Source organism: Cystoisospora suis, assembly GCF_002600585.1.
Source record: "Cystoisospora suis strain Wien I chromosome Unknown contig_1020, whole genome shotgun sequence".
Classification (NCBI taxonomy): domain Eukaryota; phylum Apicomplexa; class Conoidasida; order Eucoccidiorida; family Sarcocystidae; genus Cystoisospora; species Cystoisospora suis.
Genome location: NW_027153821.1, coordinates 40,086 through 66,975, shown reverse-complemented (window position 1 = coordinate 66,975; position 26,890 = coordinate 40,086). Strand labels below are relative to the sequence as shown.

Sequence of the window (26,890 nt, the reverse complement as noted above, 5' to 3'; positions counted from 1 at the left end):
TCTTTCTTTCTTTGCTTCTTTCTTGTTCTCCCTCTGCCTTCTTCAAATACACAGATTCCCTCTCGTAATGCTCTTCATTCTCCGGCGCTTTCTTCTCCTCTGTCTTCGTGAGAGAGACAAAACTTCAGCTTCTTTATACGCAAATTGTTTCTGAAGAAGAATAGAGAAGAATGAAAGAAATGGGATTAAAAAAGAAAACTAAGATTATTCTCTCCTGCTCCGGTCGTTAGGCTCTCTCTCTTTCTTTCCTTCTTTCTTCAAGAGATTCCACCTGTCTTCACCTTCTACATCTTCTTCCCGATCATGTATATCGCTCCTGCTTTTGTTCTCTGTTCTTTAAGAGAATGAGTCAAGGGGAAGAGTAAGAAGGAAGGAAAACAGATAGATCAAGATAGAAAGGAGAAAAGACTCTTTTCTTCCTTTCTCCGATCACCCTCTCCGCTGGGCAGTTTTCGAGTCATTCGCATGCTAGGGAAAGCAATTCTTTCGGATCAGCTTTTCTCCTTCTTTCTCTCCTTTTCCCGGCAAAGAGCTCTGACAACTATCTCTTCTCTTTTCTCCCATCGTCTTTTTCTGAGAAAGAGGTTTCTTTCCTCATCTCCTCTGTCTCGTAGAGGTCTTCTTTTCTTTCTCCTTGTTCCGGAAACTCGTGTCAGTGCATGCCTTTCTCTTCGGATTTGGAGAGAAAAGAAGAAGCAGACAGAGTGAGGAAGGAGTGAATGATGCGATTCGACTCCCTCTAAGAAAAGAACAAGAAGAGCCAACACCTCAGTGGTAGAAACACTCAATAGCCAGGCTTCGAGAGTAAAGTAAAAGAAGAAAGAGAAGAGAAAAGAAAAGAAGAAGAAGTTTGGTTTCTCGAGTCAGTCTTTCAGATCTCCTACTCGTTTTTCTGTGAATGGTGGAGATGAATTTCCTCTCTCAAAGAAGGGAAGAAACAAGAGAGATCTCCTTTCACCCTCATTCTCCTGTTGAGAGGTCGCAAGAAAAAGGTATCGGTTCCTTCTTTCTCTTCTCTTTCTTTCCTTTCTTTCTCATCTGTTCTATTTTTCTTTCTCTTCATTCTGTCCCGTCATCCCTCTAACCTCTCTTCGCCTTTCAATGGATTGCTTCTTTCTTCTTTTTCTCCCAGAGAGATAAATAGACGTCTTCTTTCTCGAGCTAGGCTATCTCTTTTCTTTAGATCACTCGTTCGTTCGCGAGAGATGAACGAGGATCTTTCTTTTCACCACTCCTCTAATAAGAAGCCAGGCTTTCTTCATTTCTTCTTCTTTTCATCGTATTCTTCCTTCTCTCTTCTCTTCATCTGCATGTTCCTGCAGCATTTCTTCGTTTCATAAGTAGGTTCTTCAAGACGGCAAAGGAAGGTTCTCTTCTCTTTCTCGCTGATCTTCTTTTCAGCGTGAAGAAAGAAAGGTCGAAACTTCTCTCTGGTGCTCCTTCTGCATCTTTACTTTCGAAAGAACAGAAACACTTAGCTTCTGTTGGTGGCGAGGAGAGAGAGAGAGAGAGGAGATCATTTTGAAAGAAAGAGTGAGAAAGAAAGAGTGGGAAAGAAAGGAAGCGTTGCTCATCATCGGTAGAGCATGGAAATTGTATCGATTCTTTGTTTCTTCTCTTTCTTTTCATCTCCTTTTTCTTTCCATTCCTTCCCTCTGCCTCTTTTTCTCTAATGAATAGAGAAAGAAGAAGAAGGAAGAAAAGTACATTGTCGTGAGAAAGAAGAAGGACAAGAGAGGGAGAGACAGCTTAACAAGAAGGACAGAAGAAAAATAAGCTGCTTTGTCTAGATGCTTGAAAGAAGGCGAGAGAGGAGAAAAGAAGAATGTGATCCTTCTCCCCGAGCGAGAGGGAGAGAGAGAATCTCTTCTTTACTCTGGACTTCTCATTTCTCTTCTTCTCCCGCCGTCTGTTTCATGAAGGGTCTTGTCCTTCTTCTCTCCCTGTTTCACTTCATAGTCTTCTATCATCTCTTCGTCTATTCTCTCTATGGTTTTCATTTCTTCTTTTTCCCGTCAGTCTTCTCCTTTCTTCTCTTCTCGTTCTCTTCGTCTTCCGGTGTATGTACACCCGAAGGGTTGAGCCATTTGAATTCTTATCGTCATTTTCCATCTTTTCACGAAATCTTCACCCTCACTCATTTACGTACTTTCTACCTTCTTCAATCTGTCTCTCTCTAAGAGAAGATAAACAAGAAAAAGACGAAGAAGGAAAAGAAGAGTATCGAGGACTTCCTCTCTCACCTTCTTTCTGTCTTTCCTCTCAAAATTCTTGCTCCGTTTCTTAGTCTTCTTTCTCTTCTTCTCTCTCCTCTTCCACTCCTCCGGTGTAACCATGGCATCTTTCACACCTCACCATTTCCGTTCTCTTTCTTCCTCTCCTTCTTCTCTCCCAACTTCTTCTCCTCCTAATGTCTACAAGGCGTCCTCTCAGAATCCATCGCCTCCTCCTCCTTATCCTTATCCTCCTCCTCGTTTTTCTTCTTCTTTTCCTTCTTCTCATGTAGTGGCGCTGAAGAAGAGAAAGAAGAAGAGGAAGAAGGAGGCGAGGGCGATCCCGAATGGCTATGCTTTATGTGATATATCGCCAGGAGTCTTATGGAACGTCCCTCGTATAGGAGAGCTCAGAATTCTTTATAAGAGTCGAGGAGGAGATCTCTTTCTAGTCATAGGTCCCCACTGGCGATTCTCCATTGCTATGCTCTTACTCATGTCTGTAAGTTATGTCACTACTACTCTCCTCTCTCTTTCTTCTCTTCCGCTCTCTCTTCTCTTCCTGTCTCTCTCTTTACTTTCTTTTTTGCGTCTTTCTTTCTTTCTGTCATTCTTCTTCTTCTTCCTTTCCTTTTCTTGTCTCTTTTCCCCCTGGGCTCTTTCCTTATCGTTTCGATTTCTTTCTTTGGTAGATGTCTTTTTGGCTAGACGTAGACATGCAGACAGGGCGAACGGCTGACTGATCTTCTCTCTTTTCTTCTTCATCTTCTATATGTTCTTTGTGTATCTGGGTATGCCTATCTCTTCTTTGTTTCTTTCTTTGTGTCTCTTTTCAGGGCATCTGTTTCGCGTTTCTTTTTGTGGTGGGGAATCAGCTTTCCGAGAATTGTCCTCCTGCTTTCTACGGAGGTCTTTTTCTGTGCTTTTCCTCATTCATAAGTTTCTTCTGTACAGTCTTCAAGGAGCCAGGTCTTCCTCGTCTCTCTCCTTCTCCGTCATCTCTTCTTTCTCTTCCTACCATTCTCGAAAGAGAAGAAGAAAAAGAAGAAGAAGCGGGGACAGAGGAGGAAGAAGAAGATGATGAGAAGGAGAGATTTTCGCTCTCGTCTGACGGTTCGGCGCACCCTGAGGAATGCCGTGTCTCTCCATCTTCAAAAGAAGAAAAAGAGAATGGAGGAGGAGGAAGAAGAAGAAGAGAGAGGAAAGAGACGAGAGAAGCAAGGATAGATGTCGAGGGAAGAGAAGAAGAGAGAAGGGAGAGATCAGGAGAGATGATTCGAGACAGAAATGAAAGAGAGGTAGAACTGATGACCGTACGCCATCTCTATGAAGAAGGAAGAGAGAAGAAAGAAGAAGAAGAAAAGAAGCTTGCGCATGAGGGAGATAGAGAAACTCATGAAGAAGAGAAGGTGTTCTCTCATCTCCCCGATCTTTCTTCTCCTTCTTCATGTATCGGTCTAAAGAGAGAAGAAGATGTCTCTTCTGAAATCTGTGGTACTTCTATCTCTCTTTCTTCTTCTTCTTTATCATTCTCTTCATCTCTTCAACCCCCTAGTGAAACTGTATCCACCGCTTTACAAGAACGGGAAAGAGAAGGCAAAGCCTCACGTACTTCTCCTCTTCCTTCTTCTCTCTCTTCTTCTTCTCCTCCTCCTCCTCCTTCTTGTCATACAAAGCTCTCCGATTCCTTCTCTCATCTTCCTACAGCACACAAGACAGAGGAAGAAGAAACGGAATTATCTTCTTCTACGTCTCTCTGTTGTTCTTCTTCTTCTTCCTCGCCACCTATTCGTATGACTGAGAGAGAGGCGGACCGCTCCCTCTCTTCTCTAGTTCCTCAAGATTCTTCCCCTTCTCTCCCTGGGTCTTCTTTTTCTCCTTCCTCTGCATCTTTTAGCGGGCGCTGCCCTCATCCTGCAGATCTCCCACAAGAGGAAGAACAAGAGAAAAGCGAAGAGAAAGTGTTTCATGAAGAACCTTCACCCCAAGCAGTTCAACCATCTACGAAATCTAGACGGATCTTCTTCCATGCAAGAAGTCTCTCAAAAGCGACGTCATCCTATTCTTCTGATTCTTCTCTTAGCAGTGAGGGGGATGTTGATCGTCTTCATAGCAGTCGGAGGGAAAGAGAAAGGAGAGTGTCTCTTGCCAATACTCCTTCTTCTTCTTCATCTTCGAGCTGGATTGAAGAAGAAGAAGATGAAGATGAATGCGAAGAAGATGAAGAAGACGAAAGGTCATCTATGTTTGACGCCTCCACGGCGGTGTCTCTTCCTGTACGAGAGGCGACAGTAGTTGGGAGATCTTCTTCTTCCTCGTTTCGTGTATTAGGAGATTCTTCTGCATCTCTCCAGGAAGTCTATGTTGAAGAAGAGGAAGAAGAAGAAGAAACAAGAAGATATTATTCTTCACGCGAATATAGGAGAAAAGTAGCTTTGCGAGAGAAGAGAAGAATCTTTGCTGGAGAGAAGAGAAGTCGTTTCTCTTACTCTTCACGACTGCTAAAGAAGAAGCCCTCTTACACTATTCTTGATAAAGCAGACGATCTTTACACGTCAACATCATCGTTCGGAGATGAAGAAGAAGAAGAAAAAGGAGACAGTCTTTCTCCAGACGATGCTCTTCCCCCATCTTGTGATTTACATGTCTCTCATGTTAACAGATTGAGAAAGCTCTCATCTTCTCTTTCTTCTACGTCTTTCCAACGAGGAAAGAGACCTTATAGTGATGAACGAGGAAGAAGAATGAGGAGAGGAGAAGAACAAGAAGAAGAAGAAGGACACTTATCTTCTTATGCTTCTTCTCTCCGTTCTTCTTCTTCCTCGAGATTCTGTAGATACTGTAAGATCATCCCCCCTCGAGGATCTTATCACTGTGAAGATTGTCGTGTATGTATAGAAGGCTACGACCACCACTGTCCCTGGACCAGCAAATGTATAGGAAAAGGCAATGCGAAAGAATTCTATGCCTGGCTCATCTTCTCTCTTCTCACTATCTTCCACTACGGGCTCTCTGCTGCTTTCCTTGGCAGGAAAAATCTCGACGAAAGTGATGAGAATGACGTTTTCAAAGCAACGCGAGAAAGAGACGGAGGCGGCTTTCTCAGACCTACAGCTCAGGACCTCTGGACGAAGAATGAATAGGGAAGAAAAGAAAGAAAGAAAGAAGCGCATGAGAAGGAGAAGAATGTTAAGAGAGAAAAGATGAACAGTTTATGAATGATTCCGAAGGATTGTCGGTTCTTGGGCGGAGTATCATAACAATAGATAGATAGATAGATTAAGGATAGATTAAAGATAGATGTGAATGTGTATGTCTGTGATATGATGTGAGTCAGTGAGAAGTGTGAAGGTTTTCTTTTTCTTCTCCTCGCCAATGGCTTGTTATAGAACGTGAGTTTCTAACTGTCCCTTTGTTTGCGAGTGAGTTTAGCTCTATCTCTGTTGTGCCAGAGGTAATTTCGCGTCGATGCGAAAAAGCTTGTCAAGTATGCCTTTCTGTTCAATGTCTATACACCCGGGCAGCATCACCTCGTGGTTTGGAGTTGTCGACGTATTCCCAAGTAGATCTTGAAGGAATCAAACCACGCGATCACGCCAAGGTGCACAGGCATTGAGCTTCTTCATACTTGAGAAGCTTTCTCGAGTCTACGCGAGAATAGCCCAGAGGCAACGAAGATAGATAGAGCTAACCGCATCTATCAGTCCTCAAGGACTGATAGATGCGGTTCTTCACAAGGACAGCTCGCATTGTCTGTGGGTGGTAATCCTAGAGTGTCGGACGAGGAACAGAAACTTTCAGTCAGTTAAGAAAGAGCTAACAACGTAGATGTGAGGCTTCTTTTGCGTGTGGCGTGATGCCCACGAATGATCGAGATCAAGGGAGGTGCGTAAGTAGTGCAAATCGCCAGACTGAGGTGACAAATACACTCGTTTTAGGGTGGCCGTTTTCTTCCTGTCTCGCCCTGGTACATCATCTCCAGGCAGCAGGTCCGGTTATGCTTTGGTGGTTTGCTCTCCTTCTCTGAGTGGAGGTCGATGCAACGTAAACTGCAGACAGCTGACGGGGAAAAAAGGGAGCTAGCTGACCGCTAACAGATTTTCTAAGTCACAGACGGGAGGTCCGCTACAATCGCTTCACGTGAGTGTCCCTCGCTCGCGGGGATTGGACCTAGTAACCCAGTCTTTGTTTCACTCTCATGTAGGATGCCAGTCGTGGCTGCTCTAGTCTTTGTTGGGGTGCTCTCATGGATGCGAGAAACTAAGAGATAGCTTCCTTCGAGTTCTCTGAGATACGTTGCTGAACCACTGAGCCTTCGTATACCCAGGAAGAAGCAAAAGGGCGCAGTGACCCGAGCTTGTGGTGCTGAAATATGACATGTCCGCACTCCCAATTGACGACAAGGAGGGAATGCTGGGGGAGCACCGCAAGTCAACTGGCCTCACAGCCGCAAACATCGACAAACCGCTTTCAGACCTCAACCACGTTTACCAGACTGCGAAGATCGTGCGTACCCTCGCCGCAGACTTTCACAGATCGGAAACAGGGCTCGACCCTTTGGGGTGAGATCCCCTGTTTTTGTCCGGAACCACGTGGCTGGGCGAATCATCCGTGTGATGTCCAGGGGGGAGTTACCATGTGGGAGAACATGCAGAGTGACTGTCAGCAGAGAACAGGTGTATGTGGCTAAGGAAGCAGGCGACAAATGACCTACTTTCCGTCTTCATAAGCGGGTGGATGGTTACGTTGTCTGGTATCTCGAGTACGCAGGACAGCTTAGAGACTGCACTGTGACCGTCCCGTGCGTGAAAGTGTTCACGGCAGAACGGCTGAGCGAGTAATGGCGAGTGAAACAGTCCTGCAGTCCCCTACTATTCATGCCCTTCACTTTGTGATGGCCGGCGCGGTAGGTTCTTTACAAGTCAAAAAAGAGACCACCCTGAAGCAGCAGCTGTACACGAGAACTGGCAGCCTTCATTAGCAAGACGCGTCGGAGTGATGGGTGTTGTTGTAAACCCACACGAACGCTGTCAGTAGTGTCTAGCGATGTTGAACCGCCCTTTGGAGCGGTCTGGAAAAATCGTAAGGTTGCACTACCCGTCTCTTGACTCGCTCTCTCACCTGCCGGGAGGATGACCCTGCCTTTTCGTGCTCTAGGGTGGTTTAGACTGGAAAAAGAACTGCCGAGAGACAAATTTTATCTGTAGGGTGGATCTAAGGGCTTCCCTGTTTCGGCTCAGGGAATGAGGCAGCGCTAGCGGACTCCTGGATGCCGTTAAGCAGTTAACTGGGCGGCGTAATGGGCCTTTGACTCGCAACGATCGGCGTTCGCTCGCCTGTTCTCTTCGTACTTGGTCAGTCTGTCCGGAAAAAAATGTCCAACGGCCAAAGACAACCGGCGCGCCTGTATCGAATTGCCGCTCTTACTCCACTTTATCAGCTTGCCGCGGCGTACTGGATAATTGACAGTCTTGGTGCCCGGCTGTAGGTTGGGTTTTGATGTGATGCCTCTCCGGGGCTGACTTCTCTGATAAGATTCTTTTTAGGTGGGCTCCTCCAGTGTTGCCTGCCAAGCTTGTGCTCGGTGACTGCCATTCAAAGGCGTCTCCATTACAGTTTCCCTGAGCTCAGACCACACTACCCAAGCTCTTCAGAGCGCTGGCGCTTCTCGGTGGTGCCGCTCCAAGACCTTGCTAGCTGTAAAGAAATGCGTAGCGCGTACTCAGCAGGCAGTGAGACCGTATGCAGCCGGCGGCCGGGCGTTGATTCCGCCCAAGACAGTGACGTATGACTGGAACCTTCTAAGCCTCAACGGGCTCCTTTCCGGCTACGGATCTGTCTCAGTAACTGCTTAGGTGAGGGGGGTTTGAGACGGCGACTTCCAAATCTCCTTTCACTCCCTCTCCTCTCTTGGAGGAAACAGTCGTCAGTTTCTCTCCCCGTGCTGCACCACACGCTCCCAGGAAACCTACACCTGGGGGTGAGCTAAGGCATTAGTACAGCAAGACTGGAGGTCTTCACTACAGAATCTCAAAATGGTGCTGGCGGCAAGCCCTGAGGCGTACCGCAAGGTCATTGAATATGGCATCAAGAAAACCAAACTGAGAATTGACCGCCTGCTCCTGCAGGCCATCATGGCTGGAGTTTACGTCGGCATGGCGGGCCATGCATGTACGGCCATAGGTGAGCTCTCCGCACGTTGCGAGTCTGTAGTGAGAAGAGTCTTGACGTATTTATACATCTACTGACTCCCACTTGCCTCCACAGTCATAACGTGAAGCAGGCGGAATTCGCTCCTCGGACAGCTCCGTCACGGCGAAGTCCGAAAATTTCTTCGACGAAGAAGGTGGAGCAGCAATTTCAACACCTCTTCAGTCTTCCTCTTGTGTGTAAACTCTTGACTGCCCGCCAACTGACTATGTCCCTCAATCTCCTCGCTACTATCGCGCATGGTTGCGAGCCTCTTCGCGGAAACAGAGAACGGCCACTTACTGAGCGTTGCCGCGCCTCGTACTCGTGGGGTGGATTCCACTTTTCTCACACTGGGAAACCTTCTCAGGAGGATTGCTATGGGATACGAGAGTGGTCTCCATGCAGGACATACAGCTGGACAAGAGAGACATATGCAGTCTGTCGGCGCCTTGCACTTTGTTACTTGCTCATCCTCTGCCCTCGTTGCTTGCAGCTGGAGGCTACTCGACGGATCCGAAAAATCCCCTAGCAGTCTCTAAGTCTACTCAAAGTTTTATCTACGCCTCTCTTTTCCCAGTCTCCTTCATTGCCATCATCTTTACTGGTGCCGAGCTCTTCACTGGAAACACAATGACAATGTTGGTCTGCCTTCTCGAGCGACGCGTCACTTGGTTGCAGCTCCTCGTTAACTGGACTTGTAGTCTAGTGGGTAACTGGCTAGGAGCGCTCTTTGCAGCTTACTTTCTTTCCTACTTACCTGGAGCTCTGTCGGGTCCAGATCAGCTCCACTACCTTGAAGTGAAGGCGACGGAGAAAACGGCGCACAACTTCGGAGAATGCTTCCTCCTTGGGGTCGGCTGCAACACCTACGTCTGCCTCGCTGTCTGGTTCGTCATTGCCTCCGACGAAGCCGCAGGAAAGATTATTGCCATGTGGTGAGCCGCTGCACAGAGCCGCGACCCCCAGTCAGGGGAGGGACCTGTCTGCTGTGGCGTCGACCTTCTTTTGTCCAACCAAGCCAGACAACCAGACAAATGCCCTAGCTGGCTTCGCGTGTGCACCGCTTTGCGTAGGATCAGCACCCATCTTCGCAAACCGCTGCCCATCCGCGCCCGAGTGAAGACCATACAAAAATAAAGGGGATCTTCGAACAGATACCGGTAGTCACCATGGTGAAACACCGCCGCGTTGCCAAGCTACCCGTATGGACCTCCGGGCAGTTTCTACTCTATAGCCGCCCGTACGCGGCAGCATGTCCCCAGATAAGGCTGCAGACCTGGAGAGTACAGCTCTCTCTCTATTCTCTGGAGTTTCTCCGCTGCATTGTGTTGTCTCAGGTTTCCTATCGTTGCTTTCTGCGTGGCGGGATACGAGCATATTGTCGCCAACTTCTTCACCCTTCAGTGCGCTCTGTTGTATGGGGTGGCTCCAGGAGTCGGCACGGTCATCGTGAAGAACTTCCTTCCCACTCTCCTCGGCAATATCGTACGATTGGACTCACAGGAGCCCTGACCGGACGTCTGCTATACTGTTCTCTTGTCAGAGCGACATGCACGCTGGTTACTGTACGTTTAGATCAGAAACTCTGGTCGCATCGAACCTCAAGCAAAACAAGCCTGACGACATCGTGAACACTAGCTGCCAGAAATCCCCGCCGCAGTTACCCTGAGATATGACATGGGTTTGTCTCGTGGCGGGAAAAACTTCGTTGACCCCACGCATCTTCCCCGATACTTAGATAATCTGAAAGCATGATTCTTCGGCTTCTCATTGCTTTCCTGCGCAGTCCCCACTAGCTTGTAAAGAATGCTGTTTATACGGATGCATAGGCACACTCATTCTCTTCTTAATCTTCCCTACATTCTGTTGCTTCGGAAACGCGTGTGTGATCTTCAATCATCACTTGACTGTAGGGAACCCAGGAAATATCAGCGGAGCAATACCCTGCCACTGACGCCTAACACACGCGATTTCTCCGGGTTGGGTTGTTCTCTGATGGTGTGCCTTGCTAGTGATCCCTCGTGCTTCCGATCTAATAACCTTATCGCATTCTCACTGCGTTATTGTCATCTCCGCCGACTTTCGCAGGTGGGAGGATGTGGCCTCGTCGGAGCGGTTTACTGGTTTAACTTTTACCCAACTGTATGCTATGTACCTGAGCCGATCTGTGCGCTCCCTTCCGAGGGCCCAGCGCAGTCTGCTGGAAGACAAGTCATCACAGACTTGTTCAACAGAGACGGTCACCGCACCTCTCTTCTCGGGGCTACTTCCTCTGTAGATCCGAAGAACTGTTCATCCGCGATTGCAGGCGCTGCACTCCAACGACCCTTTTCCACGACTGTGACTTCTCTCCAAGAAAATGCTTCAAAGACCCAGAATGGCCCGGTCACTCTGCATTCTCTACTTACTCCTAGTGGGCCTCAGTCTGATATTCAAGCGGGTGGGGAAGCGACAGAGGAAATTGTGCTACCTCGGACATCCTTTGGGGGAGAGTACGCCTGGCGGCCACCGACGGCAACTGGTGGAAAGCCAAACAAACACCCCATAGGTTCTGGAGGCTCGATGTCTTGTCGGGTGGCCGGGCTTCAGGAGCAACCATCTGCCTCCTTTGTCAGTAAAGTTTCTGGGGGGACTGAAAGAACAGGCGCGGGAGGAAACGGCGAAGCGGGAGGAGCCACAGAAGGTCCCAGTGAACAGGCGAGCAATCCGGCAGCCAGAGTAAGCTAGGTAACTGTACACGACAGACAGGGGCATCTATCATTTCTCTCCACGGAAATGTCTCTTCAGGTCAAGCCTTCTTATGTGTAGGACTTACTCTAGAAACACCATCCCGCTCCTTTTCTTGCTCTTCACCCTGGAAAGAGATTGTCTCGACCCGTCTTGAGAAGCGACAGCACTGACCACCCACCTAGAGCTCGTGGGTGGTGTCTTCTTCTAGAGACTCCTTTTGCCGCCTCTGTGCTTACGTACTACACACCGCGTGAAAGAAAAACTATGCGCCAGCTTCTAGAACTAGAAGCTTTCGTCCAAATAGCAGTTTCTCTAGTTCTTCCGAGGCGGTACCTGATCTCATGCGAAGTGACCAATAAAGAAAACTGTGGCCTCCTCGACTTCTTGTACCCCTCCCTAGAGTTGTCACCTCTAATCTTGTGTCTTTTTGTTGTTCGCCAGCTCACTGTTCCATCTCCTGGGTCAACGCACTTCCACGTCGCGGGTCCTACGGATACACCTACTCCAGCCGAGCAATGAGTCGAGAGATGCAGGCCAAGTTTGAAGTCTGTGCACCAGACCAGATATACGGCAAAAAAAAAAAATACAGAAGCTCATCAGGACGTCTGTCCAGTGATATGATAGCCAATGTATTCTAATGCAGTCGTGAGCGAGAAAGTATTCTACCGGATTTTGATCTTAAGGTTCACAATGATAGTCAAAAGTGGCTCCTTGACTCTTCTTGCGTCCATCTGTTGCCTAACAACTTTCTTCCATCTTTGTGAAAACGCGAACTCAAGGGAGTAAACTTACTTCGCTTTGCCCTCCAGCGAAAATGACTGGACAACTGGAGCTGGCGTTCCACAGAGGTAGCAGCTCGAAAACAGTTCGGACGACTCCCGTGGTGCACAGCACTGACTTTATCTACCCCTTCCTTCCCCGTCAAGATACCCTTCGTCACTTTTTTCTTTTTTTGTCACTTGCGGCTAGCCCACCGGCCATTCCCCTTTGCTATTATTGCAGCGCTCCTGAAAACAACAGATCCCCCCCCTGTTTCTCTTGCTTAGGAAAGCTTAAAGCCACGCAGACAGACCTCCATCTACGGGTCTGCTCCGTAGAGTGTATCTAGGGTACATACTGTTGTCCTGACTATCCAGAAAAGACCGGAGAGACGGAGAAAAAGTCCGTGCCGCCCCCGCAACGTGGATCTTGTGTTGTCAGCATCGACACCAGCCCCGATCCATCCCGCCCTCACAGCCAGCCTATCTCACGGGCTCAGGAAGACCTAGATATCTGCTATGTAGAATTAGCGATTTAGGAATCTTCCTTGGAGAGTCGTTCCTTTTTCGAGATTATCTCCGCCACCTGAGCGCTGCCAAGTTCATATCCCAGGGGAACAATTCCCTGGTAGATGATGATCCTATGAAGGTCGACGACATCTTACTGTTTCCTTCTTGGAGGATGTCTTGAGATGAGACGTGAAAAGCGAGAGAAGAGAGGATGTCTTGAGATCAGACGTGTAAAGCGAAACAAGAAAGCTAACAGCAGGTGGCTGTCCATCTGATTGAACACAGTTCAACCACACTGACATGAATAGATACCAAAACGCGCAGGATCACAAGGCTTCTCGCCAAAATAGATGCGACAGAAATCCCTTGTCAGGGTGTTGAAGGGATCCGACGCAAGATCTTAACGTTGTTCACTGGAGACTTCCCAGTGTGTATCGTGCCCCATCGACCTCTGAGCAGGCATGACGAATGTCTTTGACTCCTTTCAAAGAAAGGAAAAAGTTCGACAACACTAAACTTTTTGCTTATGTCTGAGACTGATCCTTCCTACTAGACTGTCCCTTCTACATAACATCTGATCGGCAAACTCATGTCTCTCGTGGCGGTCCCTACACCGGGCAGTCCTTCATTTCTGTCTTTGTCTGAGTCGCTCAGTTGTTTTGTCATTCTGAAGGGATTCTCCACGTATCATCCCCAGCTCTAAACAACTGGAAGATTTCTTCCAGGTCGCAGCATGCAGCTTTGCCGGTTTCTTACCTTCACCTTTCTCGGACTCAACTTTCTTTCTGTTTGCCACACCAGGGCGCAACCAACAAGAATGTCGCTGTCGAAATGCATAGACAGGTATACCTAGATATACGGAGAACACGTGTAGAGATCGAGACACAAGGATTGATACAGATAGACGTAAACAGATATGTATGTTAGAAAGCCAATCACAAAACAAACCACGACCGCGTATAAACAAGGAATCTACATAGAATCGGCAGCGTCTCATTTGACGGCCTAGATCTGATAGAAAACACAGTACATGTGTAAGAAAACCGAATGCACGATGCTTGGATCACCACGGTATAGAAAGGAAGTCTTGTGTAACCCACGTTGAAGTGGAGACAACAATCTCTTTCTATATACAACGAGCATGTCTACATATGTCTACTACACGCACATACAGAGATCGACTCCGCAGAGACACCCCAGAGGGTCAGGGTTATCATGATTGATTCGATGGATTGATCCATCACCTCCCTCGAGGAGATAAGTGCATCTCACTCTACATATACGCGTATATGTATGTACATACAGTCATCTGACGGCGATTCCTTGCCATTTTGCTTATCTCCACGAAGTGTCTCTGGACTGCATCCGAGATGGCCGGACGCACCGCATGCAACTCCAAGCAGGTCACCTTAGGGCGACAAATATCGTCATACCAAGTCAAAGAGAAAAAAAATTACACTTCCTTTTTACTTTCTTTCTATTCTTCTTTCACAATTCTCCTTTATCGCTTCTCTCTTGACCAAGAAAATGCTTCAAGAACACATTCATGCATCTTCAGCATGTGTATAAACAGAACGCGAAAGAAAGAAAGAACGAAGGAAACCATCAGTGAAATCTTCTCTCCTCTAATCAGCCAGATTCTTACAACTGCCGTCCTCTCTCTCGGACCGCCTTCTTTCTTTCTTAATCAAAAAACAACTTGATTCTGAGGCATATCTCTAACTGGGTCGATCCACCTCAATCTCTCTCTCTCTCTTCTCTCTGTCTCTTGTACAGAAAAGAAGCACTGAATTTCTTCCGTCTTCTCTACACACACCACTCCTCCCTCTCTCTCCTTTTCTTGTCTTTCTCTCATTCTTCTCAGTCTAGCGTTTACCAACACACACAGAAGCTCTGGTCCTTCTCGTCTTCTTCTCACCTCATCGAGAAGTCCCTAGAGTCTCGTCAACACCACAAACATACATACGCAAATAAGAATCGACTTCCTCCTCTTCTTCCTTCCCTCCCTCTTGAACTGTCTTGATCATTTTCAAAAGAAACTACCACAGATCCCACCTAGCTAGCTAGCTAGCCGCCATCTGTACAACAAACTTCCCTCCGTCTTCTTCTTCTTCTCCCCTCTCGTCTATTGTTTTCTTCTCGCTCCTTTCCCTCGCCACAGCGTCTAAAAAACATCCTCTTCCTCTCTCTTCTTCTTTTAGGGAAGGCAAATTCACTTCAGCATCTTCTGGAGCTTCTTCTGCTCCTTAGGTGTGAAGCCCTGACATAAGGCTGCGAGAGGGGCAGGTTGATTAGAGTGATTGATCTGAGTGAAAAGCTTCTTAATCTCTGTGTTAAGCTCATCGTCAGCAAAGTCTGTACGGTAGATCGAGCATAGCACCTGCAAGACGCGGGGAAGATTGACATTATTCGCTCCTAAAATAATAGGATTGTTCTGAAACGGAAAAGAAAAAAAGACAGAAAAATTAAAGATAGATAGATAGATAGAATGAGCATTGAGAAGATGATAGAGAGAGTGGGAGCCGGGTGTGCTGGCTAGCATGGAGATGAAGGATGAGAAGGACTGGATGCGAATGTCCGTATGTGGGGACGTGACAGAGACAGAAGCAGATTAGCGTGTGTATGTGTCCCTACACTATGTGGCCTCTATATACTCTAGTACCTTTGCATCATAGAAAACTTTCTTCTCACCAAGCGCTATGACGCCCGCCATAAAGAAAGCAATGAGGTTAGAAAATGTATTCATTCACTTTCTTACGCAAACTTACATATATATATATATATATGTATATGTCTGTATCCCTACCTCACTCTTCTCTCTCTACGTACGCACTGGCACACACACCAGCAACTACGTTTTGACGCAAGCACAGATCACACAGCTAGTCTAAATATTTACAATACATGTGCATGCACCCACACGTCAACCCGTCTACATCCTACACATATCTATCTATCTATATACATACATATATATACACGATCGCCATGTAAACACATTGGAAATTAGCTGAGCGATAACGTTGGCTATTTCATCCGAATGTACGTACTTACGTATACACATGCACACCTAAATTCACATCCATGAAGTCCTACACACTTTCCTATCTTACCTCTCCACCTATATCTATGTAGATATATGCATATTCGTTTGTATGTATATGTTTGGGAGTACTGTGAGCGGAGGGAGGATGCTTTGTATAGATACGTCTACGAGTGGTCTTTCACTGGCGTGTATGTGTATGTGTCACTCTTACATGAACAACGACAGCTTCAAGGAGTTGCTTATGAACTCGAATGCCTTCTGTCTCATCTTGTTTGAGAGGGAGATTTCCTAGCCATGCTTGGAGTAGAATCTCTTGTTCTTTCTCATTCATTAAGCGACCAAAATGAGTAAGCAAGTCGCCTAGAGCGGCCGTCACATTATCCGTAGCTGCCTGTAGATTGAAGAGAAGGAAGAAGAGGAGAAATAAGACATGGGTATACTTTATGAAAGAAAGACGTAAACTCTGTAGTAGAGGATATGAAGAAGAAGAAAGAGATGTAACACACACAAAAAACGCTGGTTCGGCATATACCGGTCCATACGTAAACATAGATGTTCTGTAGAAAGATATGAATATCTATATGGAGAGAGAGGGAAGGATATACATATATCGCATAGCAAGACAGTATATATATATAGATATATAGATATGCGTATGCCCCTAGAGAGGGTCAAACGTAATAGTGCGCTACAAATGGCGGAGCTACTCGAGATTAGTTGAGACATTCTCTACCTTGTAGGAGTGATCAACCCCTACACTAAGACGAAACCTTGTGGTTCTCCTCATTCCAGCCGCTTTGCGTAGCGAGATGCCCGTCTACTTATCTCTAGCTATATCGGTATCTACTTAATCTATGTATCTATCTATGTGTACATAGATAGATACATAGATTAAAGATAGATAGACAGATAGATAGATTTAGGATAGATAGATAAATTTAGGATATATAGATAGATTAAAAATAGATAGACAGATTAGAGATAGATAGATTAGAGATAGATAGATATTATTATAGAGGGTGTTGATTTGTCTTGAGGATGTTGCAGTGTTGTATTGGTGTGTGTGTGAGGTACCTGTTCGTGTTTGTTTCTAGCTTTGTGATTTCTATTGACAGCGGCGAGGAGATTCTTAGCGGAGGATTCGACGAATGGCTGGAAGGCTTGTTGTAAGAGAATAGCACGCTGAATTCCAAAGGCAGCTGCTTGGAGCACTCGACAGTCTTGAGACAGAAGACACTCGATCAACTTAGGCATAAAAATAGGCCACAATGGAAGACCTCCTTCCTGTCAAACATTATATCACACACCTCACACACAAGCAGCCTCATCATATACATACAGACATATATATAGACACGTATATGTATAGTTCCTTCCTGTGATACCGAAGAAGGCACATATAGGGCGGATATATACACAGGTATCTCCGTACGTACCGGATGCTTCCTATGATGAGTAGATGTGGATATACGCACAAAGAGAGGAAGAAATTGTACAGGAAAGACAGGCGCGATGGGATAGAGAGATCAACAGAGAGATTGAGAAGGAGCTAACACATACCTACATAGACAGGCGTATATAGAGACAGAGACCGAGAGAGGAGGAGAGAAAGAAGCACATACAGTCCACGTATCTATCTCCCTTCAGGTATATGTAACGCCATAGATGGCCCATATAAAGCTATGCACTCGAGAGCGAACGAACCGATCTCATAGGTACACATCTACAGGCATGGAAGTTCCCTCTCTACTGCAGGAAGAAGTCGACCATATACGGATGGCAAAGACGGGTCTTCGATAAAGTTCCACCTCAGAACTAAGCTAAGGAAAGTAGACAAAGATGTGTAGAGAATCAGCGCACCTACAGGCCTACAAAGGAGAGAAGAAAAAGATACATGAGAAACACACCGACCACTACTCGCCTGTCTTCACTATCGCAGTGGAACGGAGACGATACTACAGACAGACACACACATGTATCTAAATAGATAGATTGAAGATAGACAGATTAAGGATAGATAGATAGATTAAAGCTAGATAAAACATAGACAGATGGGGCTTTCGCATTGATTTACCTTGAGATGTTCGAGTATATCATCGCATACGTAGATAGCAATAGTTTTATCTTCATCGGAGACGTCGTCTTTAAGAAACTGCTGAATGAAAGAAGCAGCGGCCTCCATAGCCTTGCCGCGAAGAAAACCTCCGCCGTGGGTTGACATAAGCGTACCGACAATCTCCAGTAATGCTGATCTTAATGTCTGCTCCTGAAGAGACGAAAGAAAAGAAAGAGAAAGAAACAAAGGAAATAAGAGAAGAGAAAGAGCTTGGACTTCAGATAGTTAGGTAGAAAGACAGATAGAGGAGAGGTTCTCAGGACGAGCTGTAAGAGCTGATCGAGCTTATCACGTGTCGTGGCTCTAGCTAAACCGAAACTGATACATACACAGGGAGATAGGTAGAGAAAAATAGACAGATAGGGAGAAAATGACGTGGAGAGATAGATAGATTACCGCAAGATAGACCAAAGAAACCTAGATCAAAGAAAGAAAGATAGACAGATAGACTGGAAAGAAGACGGACAGATAGATAGATATAGACAGGCATATGGAGGCTTTTCTTTGACGAGCGAAAGGGGCTCTACCTGTTGGTCTTCTTCTTCAAGAAGTTGGAGGTCATCTTCATCGACTTCCTCATCTTGTCGATGTTTCCTCGCCGAGATGTCGATACGTCTCTCACATGACTTCTCCAGCGCCGCAAAGACACGCAAAGCTTGTTCGCTAACCTAAGAAGAGGAAGAAGCGAGAAGAAAAAGAAAAAAGAAATTCTTTTTCTCCATACACTTCTTACTTCTTGTACGTCCATGTAACCGTAGATACGGACTGCAGGCTGACGGAAAAGTGAAGAATATCTTCAAAATCTTTTTATTTTCATTCACCTCAAGTGTCTGTACACTCACCCAACAATAAGTAGACATACTAGACTTGAGAGTTCAGGTAAGTCGATACTTGTTTCCCTTCAGAAAGTGCGTGAGAGCTCACTGGTAAAAGAACTTCGCGTTAGATTAGATAGAAAGGTACTTTTCTTTACTGAAGTAATCAGATGACGTTAGCAGCTCTAAACCGCAATAAGATCCATACAGGTGTAGAACAAAACGATAAGAGATCGACATATGCATGCTCGTGTTTCTCTCTCACACACAGAGATCTGCATGAATCTGAAAGACGTCAACCCGGAGTGAAAGAAAGAGCAAGTGCATGCATATACATCATGCATCTATACATATACCAGATACATACACGCCCCCTCTTCCCAAACGTAGCTCTTCACACAGATCCTGTACTATTGATGTAGATACAGTCACATCACCTACTATACATACCCACTCCAGGCGCTTGAGCTGATCTTTGGAGTGCTCCGCTAAGTTCTGCGAACGCCATAGATGTAGTTCAACAACCTGAGCCCTCTCTACACTACACCTCTATACATGCCTCTACGTATATACATAGACACACTATATCCTACTTGGAGGTCCATAAAGAATAGCCAGCGTCCTTCCAACCGATCACTGATAAGATACCTAGAAGGCATGACCCTTACCTCTTCATCTGTTAAGATATCTTTTCCGGCTTTCGAGAGACATTCTCCGAGTCCCGAGGCTTCAGCGATCATAGATTCTACATCTGGGGCATCATCTTCTTCTTCGTTATTCAAGCCTTTGAAGATTTCGGAGCAAGTCTTCAACGTCATAACTCGGACGAAATCGCGTGCTTGTTGAGCTGTCTCCTCTAACTTCTTCTGAGCCTCCATGTCTTCGGGTGTCAATACACCTCCGCCTGCCTGTTGTTTCGTCACATATTCTTGAACTCCTGATAGGCAGGTATCATACATATGTCGAGCTGCTCCGATAAGAGAGCCCATAGTAATCAGCGCTTTCTGCTTCAGATCATCTGAAAGAATATGACTTAGGAGAGGTAAAACAGCCTCGGCAACGGGTTGAAGGAAGGTCGATGCAGACAGAATGACATTCGATGGAGAAGCTTTGCCTCCCTTTGAAAGATTAGCTGTCGATTCGGCCAGAGGCTCTTGCAAAACAGAAGTGATCGTACAGAGAAGATCTAGGGCATGGCCTTGCTCTTCTAGTAGACTCGTCTTCAAGCCGAGAGATGTATTTGAATCTAAGATCACATACGTCATATCCTGTACAGAAACAAGAAAGAAAGCGTGAGAAAGAAGGAAAAAAAGACGATGAAAGCTGAGAAGAGAAAAGAGGGAAGAAATACAAGAAGAAGAAAGAATGCCAGAGAAAGAGATAGGTCACGAGGGATGGAAAGGGATAGATTTTCTTTCTTGAAGAGAAGAAGAGGTACTAAAACGTCAAACAGTTGCGGGGTGTAGACAGATGTGTCTGTAAATAGAAAAAGTATAGGCGGAAAGAAAGAGAAAGAGAGAGAGATCGATGATGCTGTATCGAGGTAAGATCCATACGTAGGTGTAAGTATATCAAGACGCACATGCATCTATGAAGAAATAGATGTATATGGATTAGGAAGGAGACAGGGCCACCGCCACCACGCTCGATATCCAGAGACCTCTACACCGATACTATCTGCCTGTATGTAGAAACGTGTAGGCTTTTTACGCATACATCCCCCTACAACTGATATACATACATACACATATGTCTACCAGCACGCGTGTGGCTATATACATGCATAAACACAACGGGTGTGGTGGTTTGAACTGAAGAAAGAGGAAAGAAGGAAAGAAGTCAGGTCCATAGAAATGAGGTGTATAGTGAGTGGCTCGAACCTCATCGTCTTCTGCTTCTTCAGCTCGCATTTCTTTTGGTTTGACAGTGAGAACTTGGAGAAGAGGAGGAAGAATACGAGGTAAATAAGCAATGAAGTCTATACCCATGACGCGACACATTCGGCCAAAGGCTTCACATAGATATTCTCGGACTGTATCGCCATCACTTCCTCCTCCGCAGCAAGAAGATGAATGATGGTGGTGTGCGGAAGAACAGTTGCTATCAGCTCCGGGTGAAGAATCTCCTTCCTTCACACTACTGCATGCAGTCGATGCGGTGCTCTCAGAAATCTGAAGCATCGCCTCCATAGCCAGTTTACCGTCCTCAACGAATCGATCATGACCTAGAAGATGGAGGGAGAAAGAAAAGAGAGAGGACAAAAGAAGCAGAAAGACAAACGACAAGAAGGGAAATCGAACACATGGAGATAGATTAAAGATAGATAGATAGATGAAGTGGCCCGATGAGTGAGTGTATTTCTGAGAATATCCACCAATCTATCTATTTCTGTGATTTCTTGGGGCTTGTTTGATAGTTCTACTCCATCCACTTAGCTAGCTCACCAGCGTATTTGAAGACAGGAAGAGGAAAACTGCGTCTGTCCACCCTTAATCACCTCACATCTCGGGGTGCGTTGATCGAGAGATAGGACATTCCTAGGTGCATGTATGTATGTACGTATGTCTGTATCTAGTATATATCCATATATATGCATGCACTTGAATGATGCTATCTATCTATGCAATACCTCAACGCTAGTGAAGCTATACACTTATGGCATCATTCCCATGAAGCAATATATAGACAGTAGAAGAACCCCCCCTCGTCCAGAGGTCCACGGGAACTGAAAGGAGCCGGCTTCACCTGTCTCTATGACCATATCTATCTTGAATGGAGACAGATAGACGTACCCAATTCCCAAATAGACTTTTTATGAAAAGACTGCGCACAAGACGACAAAGCCAACCAAGAACCCTCCTCCTAGTAAGAATCATGAGAATGAAAAGACAAGATATCAACCATCTTAAAACATCCAGTAGTAGCTAGCTGGGTGTCTAGCTAGGTAGCCAACAGTTGACACAGTATGATGTTAAGGGGGGGCTTTCTTACCGACACTGAGGCCAACAATGGAGATACACTCGATAGCTTTTCCACGAAGAGAGCGTTGTTCATCGAGATGGGTATTACGCATGATCTCTAGGAGAGCCGGGACGACCGCAGGATAATAGGGTAGAAAGCTTTCCTCTAGAACGCCTGCTACCACTGCGATACATGTGACTGCATGCTCCCTCACTGTTGGAGCTGAGACAGAAGAAGAAAAGCAGAAAGGACAAAAGAAAAGAGAAAGAAAAAAGGTGGTTTCATCGTCCTCATAAGAAGAGAAAGACATTGAACAAACACAACACGGATAGTCGGGGAGAGAGTGAGAAAGAGAGATGCTCTTGGTACTACGAGCGAAAGAAAAGAAGTAGAGAACGTGAAGAGAAAGCAAGTGATATGATATGTGCATGCATACTCTTGGTACAGGTAGAAGTCGAGAGTAGACAGGCATAAGGAGAGTAGGACAGTCCATATCATTCAAGGAAAAGGGACTTGAACGAAGGAAAAGAACTTCTTCCATTCATTCAAAGATTCAGCGACTTCTCAAACACAGAAAACGCTACAGCAGACACACAGAAGGTTGGAAGAGTGTGCACCGAAGAAGAGAAAGCGAGACTGAGAAAGACGAAGAGAAAAGAAAAATAATGAAGAGGAAAGAGAAGAAATGAAGCCGAAGGAGAAGGAAGAACAGGTGGAGAGTTTGGAGAAGAGAGAAAAGATATAAAATGAAGAAGAATGAGAGAGAAGCAGTCTGTTTTGAGATTGAAGAGACAGGGAGAATCTCGTGGAACATGAGAAAATGTCTATGCCAAGAGTGGGAGGTGTATGTACAGCAGGAGGATGAAGCTTACGTGTGCCAGGTTGAATTTTGATGAGGAGTTTCTGCATGACCTGATCGGAGACTTTCAGAAGCTCAGGTTTTTCGACATCTTCTGTGAAATTCACGAACGCCGCGCATGCATGTCCCTGGACTCTCGGCACCTTCAAAGAGACCCAAACCACACAGCAAAGCGGAGATACATACATACATATATCTATACAGCAGATATTATATAGAGATGCGAATAGGCGCGCAACAGAGATGAAGATGAAGTTGGAGAACACATACACGGCGATGCACACGCCATCGTAGAGAAAGGAGGCGGCCAGTCAAATCCATGCTCTTGGGGATGGGCTGTCATACTTAACATATATGCATATGTATGTAGATATATATGCATGAATATACTATGTCTCTACTAAGAAGAGCTACCTATGATCTATGATGAATGTGTACTCCCACATCCACCAGTGTGGCAGATGTACATGATGGTCTCGGATACAAGAAAGCACATCCTTCTACCGTTCTTTTCTCCAAGGTGCCTGAAACAACCCATCCTTCTCTACCTTTCTACTCCTCTCTCTCTCTCCTTTTTTCTCCTCCGTCCTCTATCTCTTCCATCCCAACTGTACGGTAAAGGTCCATGTTTTTTCTTTGAACTTTCTCCGCCTGTCCCTCTTTCTTCTTCTTCTTTTTCCTTGTCTTACCTCATCATCCATTCGAGCGATAAGCAGAGGAAGCATCTCGCTAGCAAACTGTTCCTGAATATAAGGCGTCTGATCCAGGCTCATCTGTCCGATAGCTTGGGCAGCAGCGAACCGAACCCGAAAGTCAGAGTCATTGAGATATCTCATAAGCGTCCGAGCAATATAGTCAAGTTCCTCGTCTTGATCTTCTCGCACATATTCAATGGTCTGGGAGATCGCCATAAGAGCTACAAACCTATACTCCCACTCGGAATGCCCCAAGAAAGTTGTGATATAGCCAAAGAGAGCTGGGAGAATCACCGACGTTGCTTGAGATTTCTCTTCGGCTGTACTTCCAGGATTCTCTTCGTCGCTACTGTAGGCACGACATAATCTATCTAAACCTTCTTCACCCACATCGAAGAAACGACGCTCCTGAAGAGATAAGGAAAGGATGAAAGATGTGAGAAAGGATAGGAGAATGACTTCTCAAACACCACAAAACAAGGAAAGTTGACTTGATACGAAGAGGGAAGTCTCAGAAAGCAGGGGCATCTTGACATAGTGACACCGGTATACGGATGTATATGCGGATAGCCATACAAGTAAGTATACATATACATACATGCACATAGATATATATATATATATGCCGCTTCTTTCCTGAGTACCTCAAACGACAAGAGATTCACATATATAGAGAGAGAGAGATAGAACAGCGACAACTAGGGGTCAGTATGGCACACACAACTCCACCTCTGTACAGAACCTTTCTATGAAGATAAGATCAGGAGACGCGGAACAAGCATAAGACTTGCACGGGTCAGATGGATCGATACATCTCAGGATGTACACCCATGTATATATGAATATGTAGATCTATGTATGTCTATGTATGTGTCTAAACATGTAGATACAGGCATGTTTCCATATCTTCCATACGTGTGTCCTCGCTGAAACGACTCCTTCAGGAGTACAAACAGTCCAGCAATTCACAGCCCAGGATTTCTCTTGATCTGTATACCCGTCCTACACACTCCCTATACATATATATATTGTATATGTGTATATGATGGAGGGACAACAAGAGGAAATGTGTGGCTGCCTTGAAGAAACCTTAGGCTCGAACCCGTGCCGGCTGAAGAAAGAACACCTAACCGTCATACGAAAAGAGATGCGAGACAGAGAAAGATATCTCCATATGCGTTTTCATATGAATATCATTTGTCTAGTGTAATGACTTACATCGTCGTCTTCCTCTCCTTCTTCAAGCCACTTTGTATAGGAGCTATCACGTACATCAAGCATGCACGCAAGAAGGGCTTGAAGTAGTCGCTTCAAGAAGTTGGACACATGTAGCATCAATTGGCCTTTCCGTTCTACACAACAAAGGAGAACTTCTACAGCAAGCTTTCGACAGCTCTCGAGACCTTCTAAAGCCTCGGCTGCGCTCTGAGCCGTCGCTGCGGCTGCCTCAGCTGCGGCGCATTCAGTTGTCGGAGGTGCCGCTGCATTTGCCCCAGCTAGCGTCGATGCTGCAATCGATGCTTGTGTAGCAGCCTGGGCAACAAGAGCGGCTGCTTGAGCAGCTTCAGTATTGCCTTGTCCTGCGAAGGCTAGGGCTAACATGTAATCACAGAACTGAGGAAGATGCGGGCGAAGGAGAGATACACCTCCTCCATGGTCGGCTTCACATAGCTGAATAAGCAGGGCCATCATTCTGTGGAAGGAAAGAGAATAGATAGAAATGGAAAGAAGGAAAGAAAGATGTGAGCGGGACAAAGTCACCCTAGAGCGACAGCTCAGAGCAAAGCTGAGGAGATGTAGAAGAAGGTCTTGAAAGCTTCATGTAGATGGAAGAAAGAGAAATCCATATGGACCCATATATAGAGGGGTGCAGCATAAAGAGAGGCGTGCAATCGTGGAGCAGTGATACACGAGGACAACTCTAGAAGGTATGAAAGTGATGAGAAGAAGAGACTCTGGTAGTTCTACACAGCAAGATATTCTAGGCCCACGGAAAACGGGGCAGGAAGAAACGGCGCGACTGTGTCTAGAGAGGATGAAGGCCGTGAGTTAGACACGACGACCATTCACCCTGTGAGCTCTTCCTCTGTACACACCAGGCATGACTGAAGCTCTATTATAGGAGAGAGAGATCATTACGTCCAGATGTCTTGGCATGTCTGGAAACTTGTGAAGGCCCTACATAAGTGAAGATCCATCTAACCATGTATGGAGAAAAAACCATCCCGATGTTATTCCTCTAATATCTTCATCTGCTTCTTCATCCCCTTGTTCTCCCCCCTCCCCCGTCAGACGCCGGGGCTTCTATTCCAGAACGAAAACAGGGAAATGCACGCCAGGATCGGTGTGTCTTCCAGAGCACATACTCCCTCAGAGAAGAAACACTCGTTGCATGCAAGCAACCACGCTCCTTTCTCTCTCATTAAGATCCCCTCGAGCAGCTACACCCTTACCGATCAGCTAGAGCGTAGTTGTCTTCGCTGCCCTTCTTGAGAGCTGCTTCGAGAGTATCGATGATCAATAGCTGGACAGGAGGAAACTCAGAGGCCGCGGCTGCCGCCCCTCCTTTCGATTTAGCAGGGATTAGCTTCTTATAGACCTTCTTATTCATGTCGTCGACTAGGGCTACAAGCAGAGCGAAGGCCTCAACTCTGAGGAAGAGACAAGGACGGGAGTGAATACAACCAAGATGAAGAGATAAAAAAGATGTGAAAAGATATCAGCAGAAAAGGATCACGAGGAAAGGACATACAGACAAGACAACATACTCTAAGCATGCGTATACGGCGCATACAATGGACGGAGGTCCTGTATCTTCTCAGTGTCTTCCGTGTGACTCCTTCCTTCCACCCCCCCCAACGATATACCTCACACAGAGAAAGATCCTTTGTCTGTTGTTTAAGCCTGCAGAGCCCTATACAGGCCATAACGGCAGAGGAGTGGAGCGCGTGATAGGCCAGTTCGTTCACATGCCTTTAAGACCCTGCTTCTGGAACTCCTGATGAATGGTGAGAGGATACGGAGAGAAGACGGGAAAGCACTCAATCTCATTGTCTCCTCCTTAGTCTCTGTGTAGCAGAAAGTCAAGTGCTGACCCTTGTCCTTGCGTCTATTCTCTCCACCTCCCTGTCTTCTATTCTCATCCCGTCTGTCCCCCCACCCCCCTTCCCTTCCTTCAAAAGCCTCCTACTGATTAGCATGGTACATAGACGACAGAACACATACAGACCAAGAGTAAAGAACTTGTCTCCCTATTGAACCTTGCCCCCTCTTGCCCTTCTCCGTCTCTCTTCCTCTCTCATTCTTACCTGGTCGAGACATCCTGGTGGAGACCCATCGACGTCACGATGATTCGGCAAACAAGAGGAGCAGCTTGTCCAAGTTGATCTGTGAGGACGGGAGCTACTTCAGAAAGAACTCTAAGGCCACTTTGCTGTCTGGTGCCTACCCCGCTCTGAATCATACCGAGGAGCACTTGACCTAGTTCATCCCATTGTCCCGCGGGGATTAGATCGCATGCAAGATCGCTGATGGTATCGCAGATATTGCTACGTACAAGCTTATTGTTTTCTGCCTCAACCGATGCGATAAGACTCTGTTTAACCTGAGATCTCTCTTGATCTCCTAGACGTTTCCATACGTGGGTATCGCTGTCAATAACCCCCCGGAAAAAGCTTCGTAATAGGACGGCTGCTTGGAGACGGACTTCCTCCTCCGGATGACTTTGGAGAGTCGTTAAGATGAGGCCGATCAAACGGGCAGGCTGATTCTCCTTCCCTTCTTTGATTTGCTTCTCTGCCTCCTTACGCATTTGGGTGTCTGGAGAGATCACCGCTCGAAGGAGCGTCACAAAGGCATCGAGATCCATGATGGCGACAAGGACGCGGGAAACACAGCAGAAGGAGGGGGGCACGTAAAAGGGATGTCTTTAGAAGGCCAGCAAACGCACAACCCGCAAAAAGGAATCGAAGAACACGGAGAAACGGAGGAGGTCA

General features: G+C 46.2%; 3 protein-coding genes across 3 annotated transcripts in view, besides 1 other annotated feature; 2 read left to right on the top strand and 1 right to left on the bottom strand.

Moving 5' to 3' along the window:
* Positions 1–336: 336 nt before the first annotated feature.
* Positions 337–423: a sequence feature (Short protein (CSUI_002416, PHJ23741.1) was converted to a misc_feature.).
* A 104-nt stretch (positions 424–527) lies between these two features.
* On the top strand, positions 528–6,098 carry CSUI_002415 (dhhc zinc finger domain-containing protein). The gene is made up of 2 exons (XM_068062617.1): positions 528–2,715; positions 3,050–6,098. Exons 1-2 carry the CDS (start codon positions 2,335–2,337, stop codon positions 5,354–5,356), a joined length of 2,688 nt encoding a protein of 895 aa, XP_067925415.1. The 5' UTR covers positions 528–2,334; the 3' UTR covers positions 5,357–6,098.
* A 2,141-nt stretch (positions 6,099–8,239) lies between these two features.
* On the top strand, positions 8,240–11,737 carry CSUI_002414 (formate nitrite transporter protein). Its single transcript, XM_068062616.1, has 5 exons — positions 8,240–8,425; positions 8,899–9,340; positions 9,743–9,890; positions 10,494–11,123; positions 11,577–11,737. Exons 2-5 carry the CDS (start codon positions 9,036–9,038, stop codon positions 11,652–11,654), a joined length of 1,161 nt encoding a protein of 386 aa, XP_067925414.1. The 5' UTR covers positions 8,240–8,425; positions 8,899–9,035; the 3' UTR covers positions 11,655–11,737.
* A 1,509-nt stretch (positions 11,738–13,246) lies between these two features.
* Positions 13,247–26,890, bottom strand: part of CSUI_002413 (heat repeat-containing protein) — a 14,284-nt gene continuing 640 nt past the window's right edge. Inside the window, exons 1-13 of the mRNA XM_068062615.1 lie at positions 26,204–26,890; positions 25,349–25,546; positions 24,114–24,588; positions 22,890–23,303; positions 22,214–22,343; positions 21,372–21,563; positions 20,261–20,604; positions 19,049–19,648; positions 18,093–18,233; positions 17,524–17,715; positions 16,524–16,733; positions 15,661–15,840; positions 13,247–14,837 (exon numbers count right to left, since the gene is read on the bottom strand). The exon at positions 26,204–26,890 is cut by the window's right edge and continues 640 nt beyond it. Of these exons, the coding sequence (XP_067925413.1) occupies positions 14,616–14,837; positions 15,661–15,840; positions 16,524–16,733; positions 17,524–17,715; positions 18,093–18,233; positions 19,049–19,648; positions 20,261–20,604; positions 21,372–21,563; positions 22,214–22,343; positions 22,890–23,303; positions 24,114–24,588; positions 25,349–25,546; positions 26,204–26,763 (3,858 nt within the window). The 5' untranslated portion in view covers positions 26,764–26,890 and the 3' untranslated portion in view covers positions 13,247–14,615. The remainder of the gene's footprint in view (positions 14,838–15,660; positions 15,841–16,523; positions 16,734–17,523; positions 17,716–18,092; positions 18,234–19,048; positions 19,649–20,260; positions 20,605–21,371; positions 21,564–22,213; positions 22,344–22,889; positions 23,304–24,113; positions 24,589–25,348; positions 25,547–26,203) is intronic.

Excerpts from the sequence above, each read along its gene's own strand:
- CSUI_002414 (XM_068062616.1), top strand. The coding sequence starts at position 9,036 with ATGACAATGTTGGTCTGCCTTCTCGAGCGACGCGTCACTTGGTTGCAG. Across the intron at positions 9,341-9,742 it reads GGAAAGATTATTGCCATGTG|GTTTCCTATCGTTGCTTTCT; the intron begins GTGAGCCGCTGC and ends GTGTTGTCTCAG. Across the intron at positions 11,124-11,576 it reads CGAGCAATCCGGCAGCCAGA|CTCACTGTTCCATCTCCTGG; the intron begins GTAAGCTAGGTA and ends GTTGTTCGCCAG.
- CSUI_002415 (XM_068062617.1), top strand. The coding sequence starts at position 2,335 with ATGGCATCTTTCACACCTCACCATTTCCGTTCTCTTTCTTCCTCTCCT. Across the intron at positions 2,716-3,049 it reads CTATGCTCTTACTCATGTCT|GGCATCTGTTTCGCGTTTCT; the intron begins GTAAGTTATGTC and ends GTCTCTTTTCAG.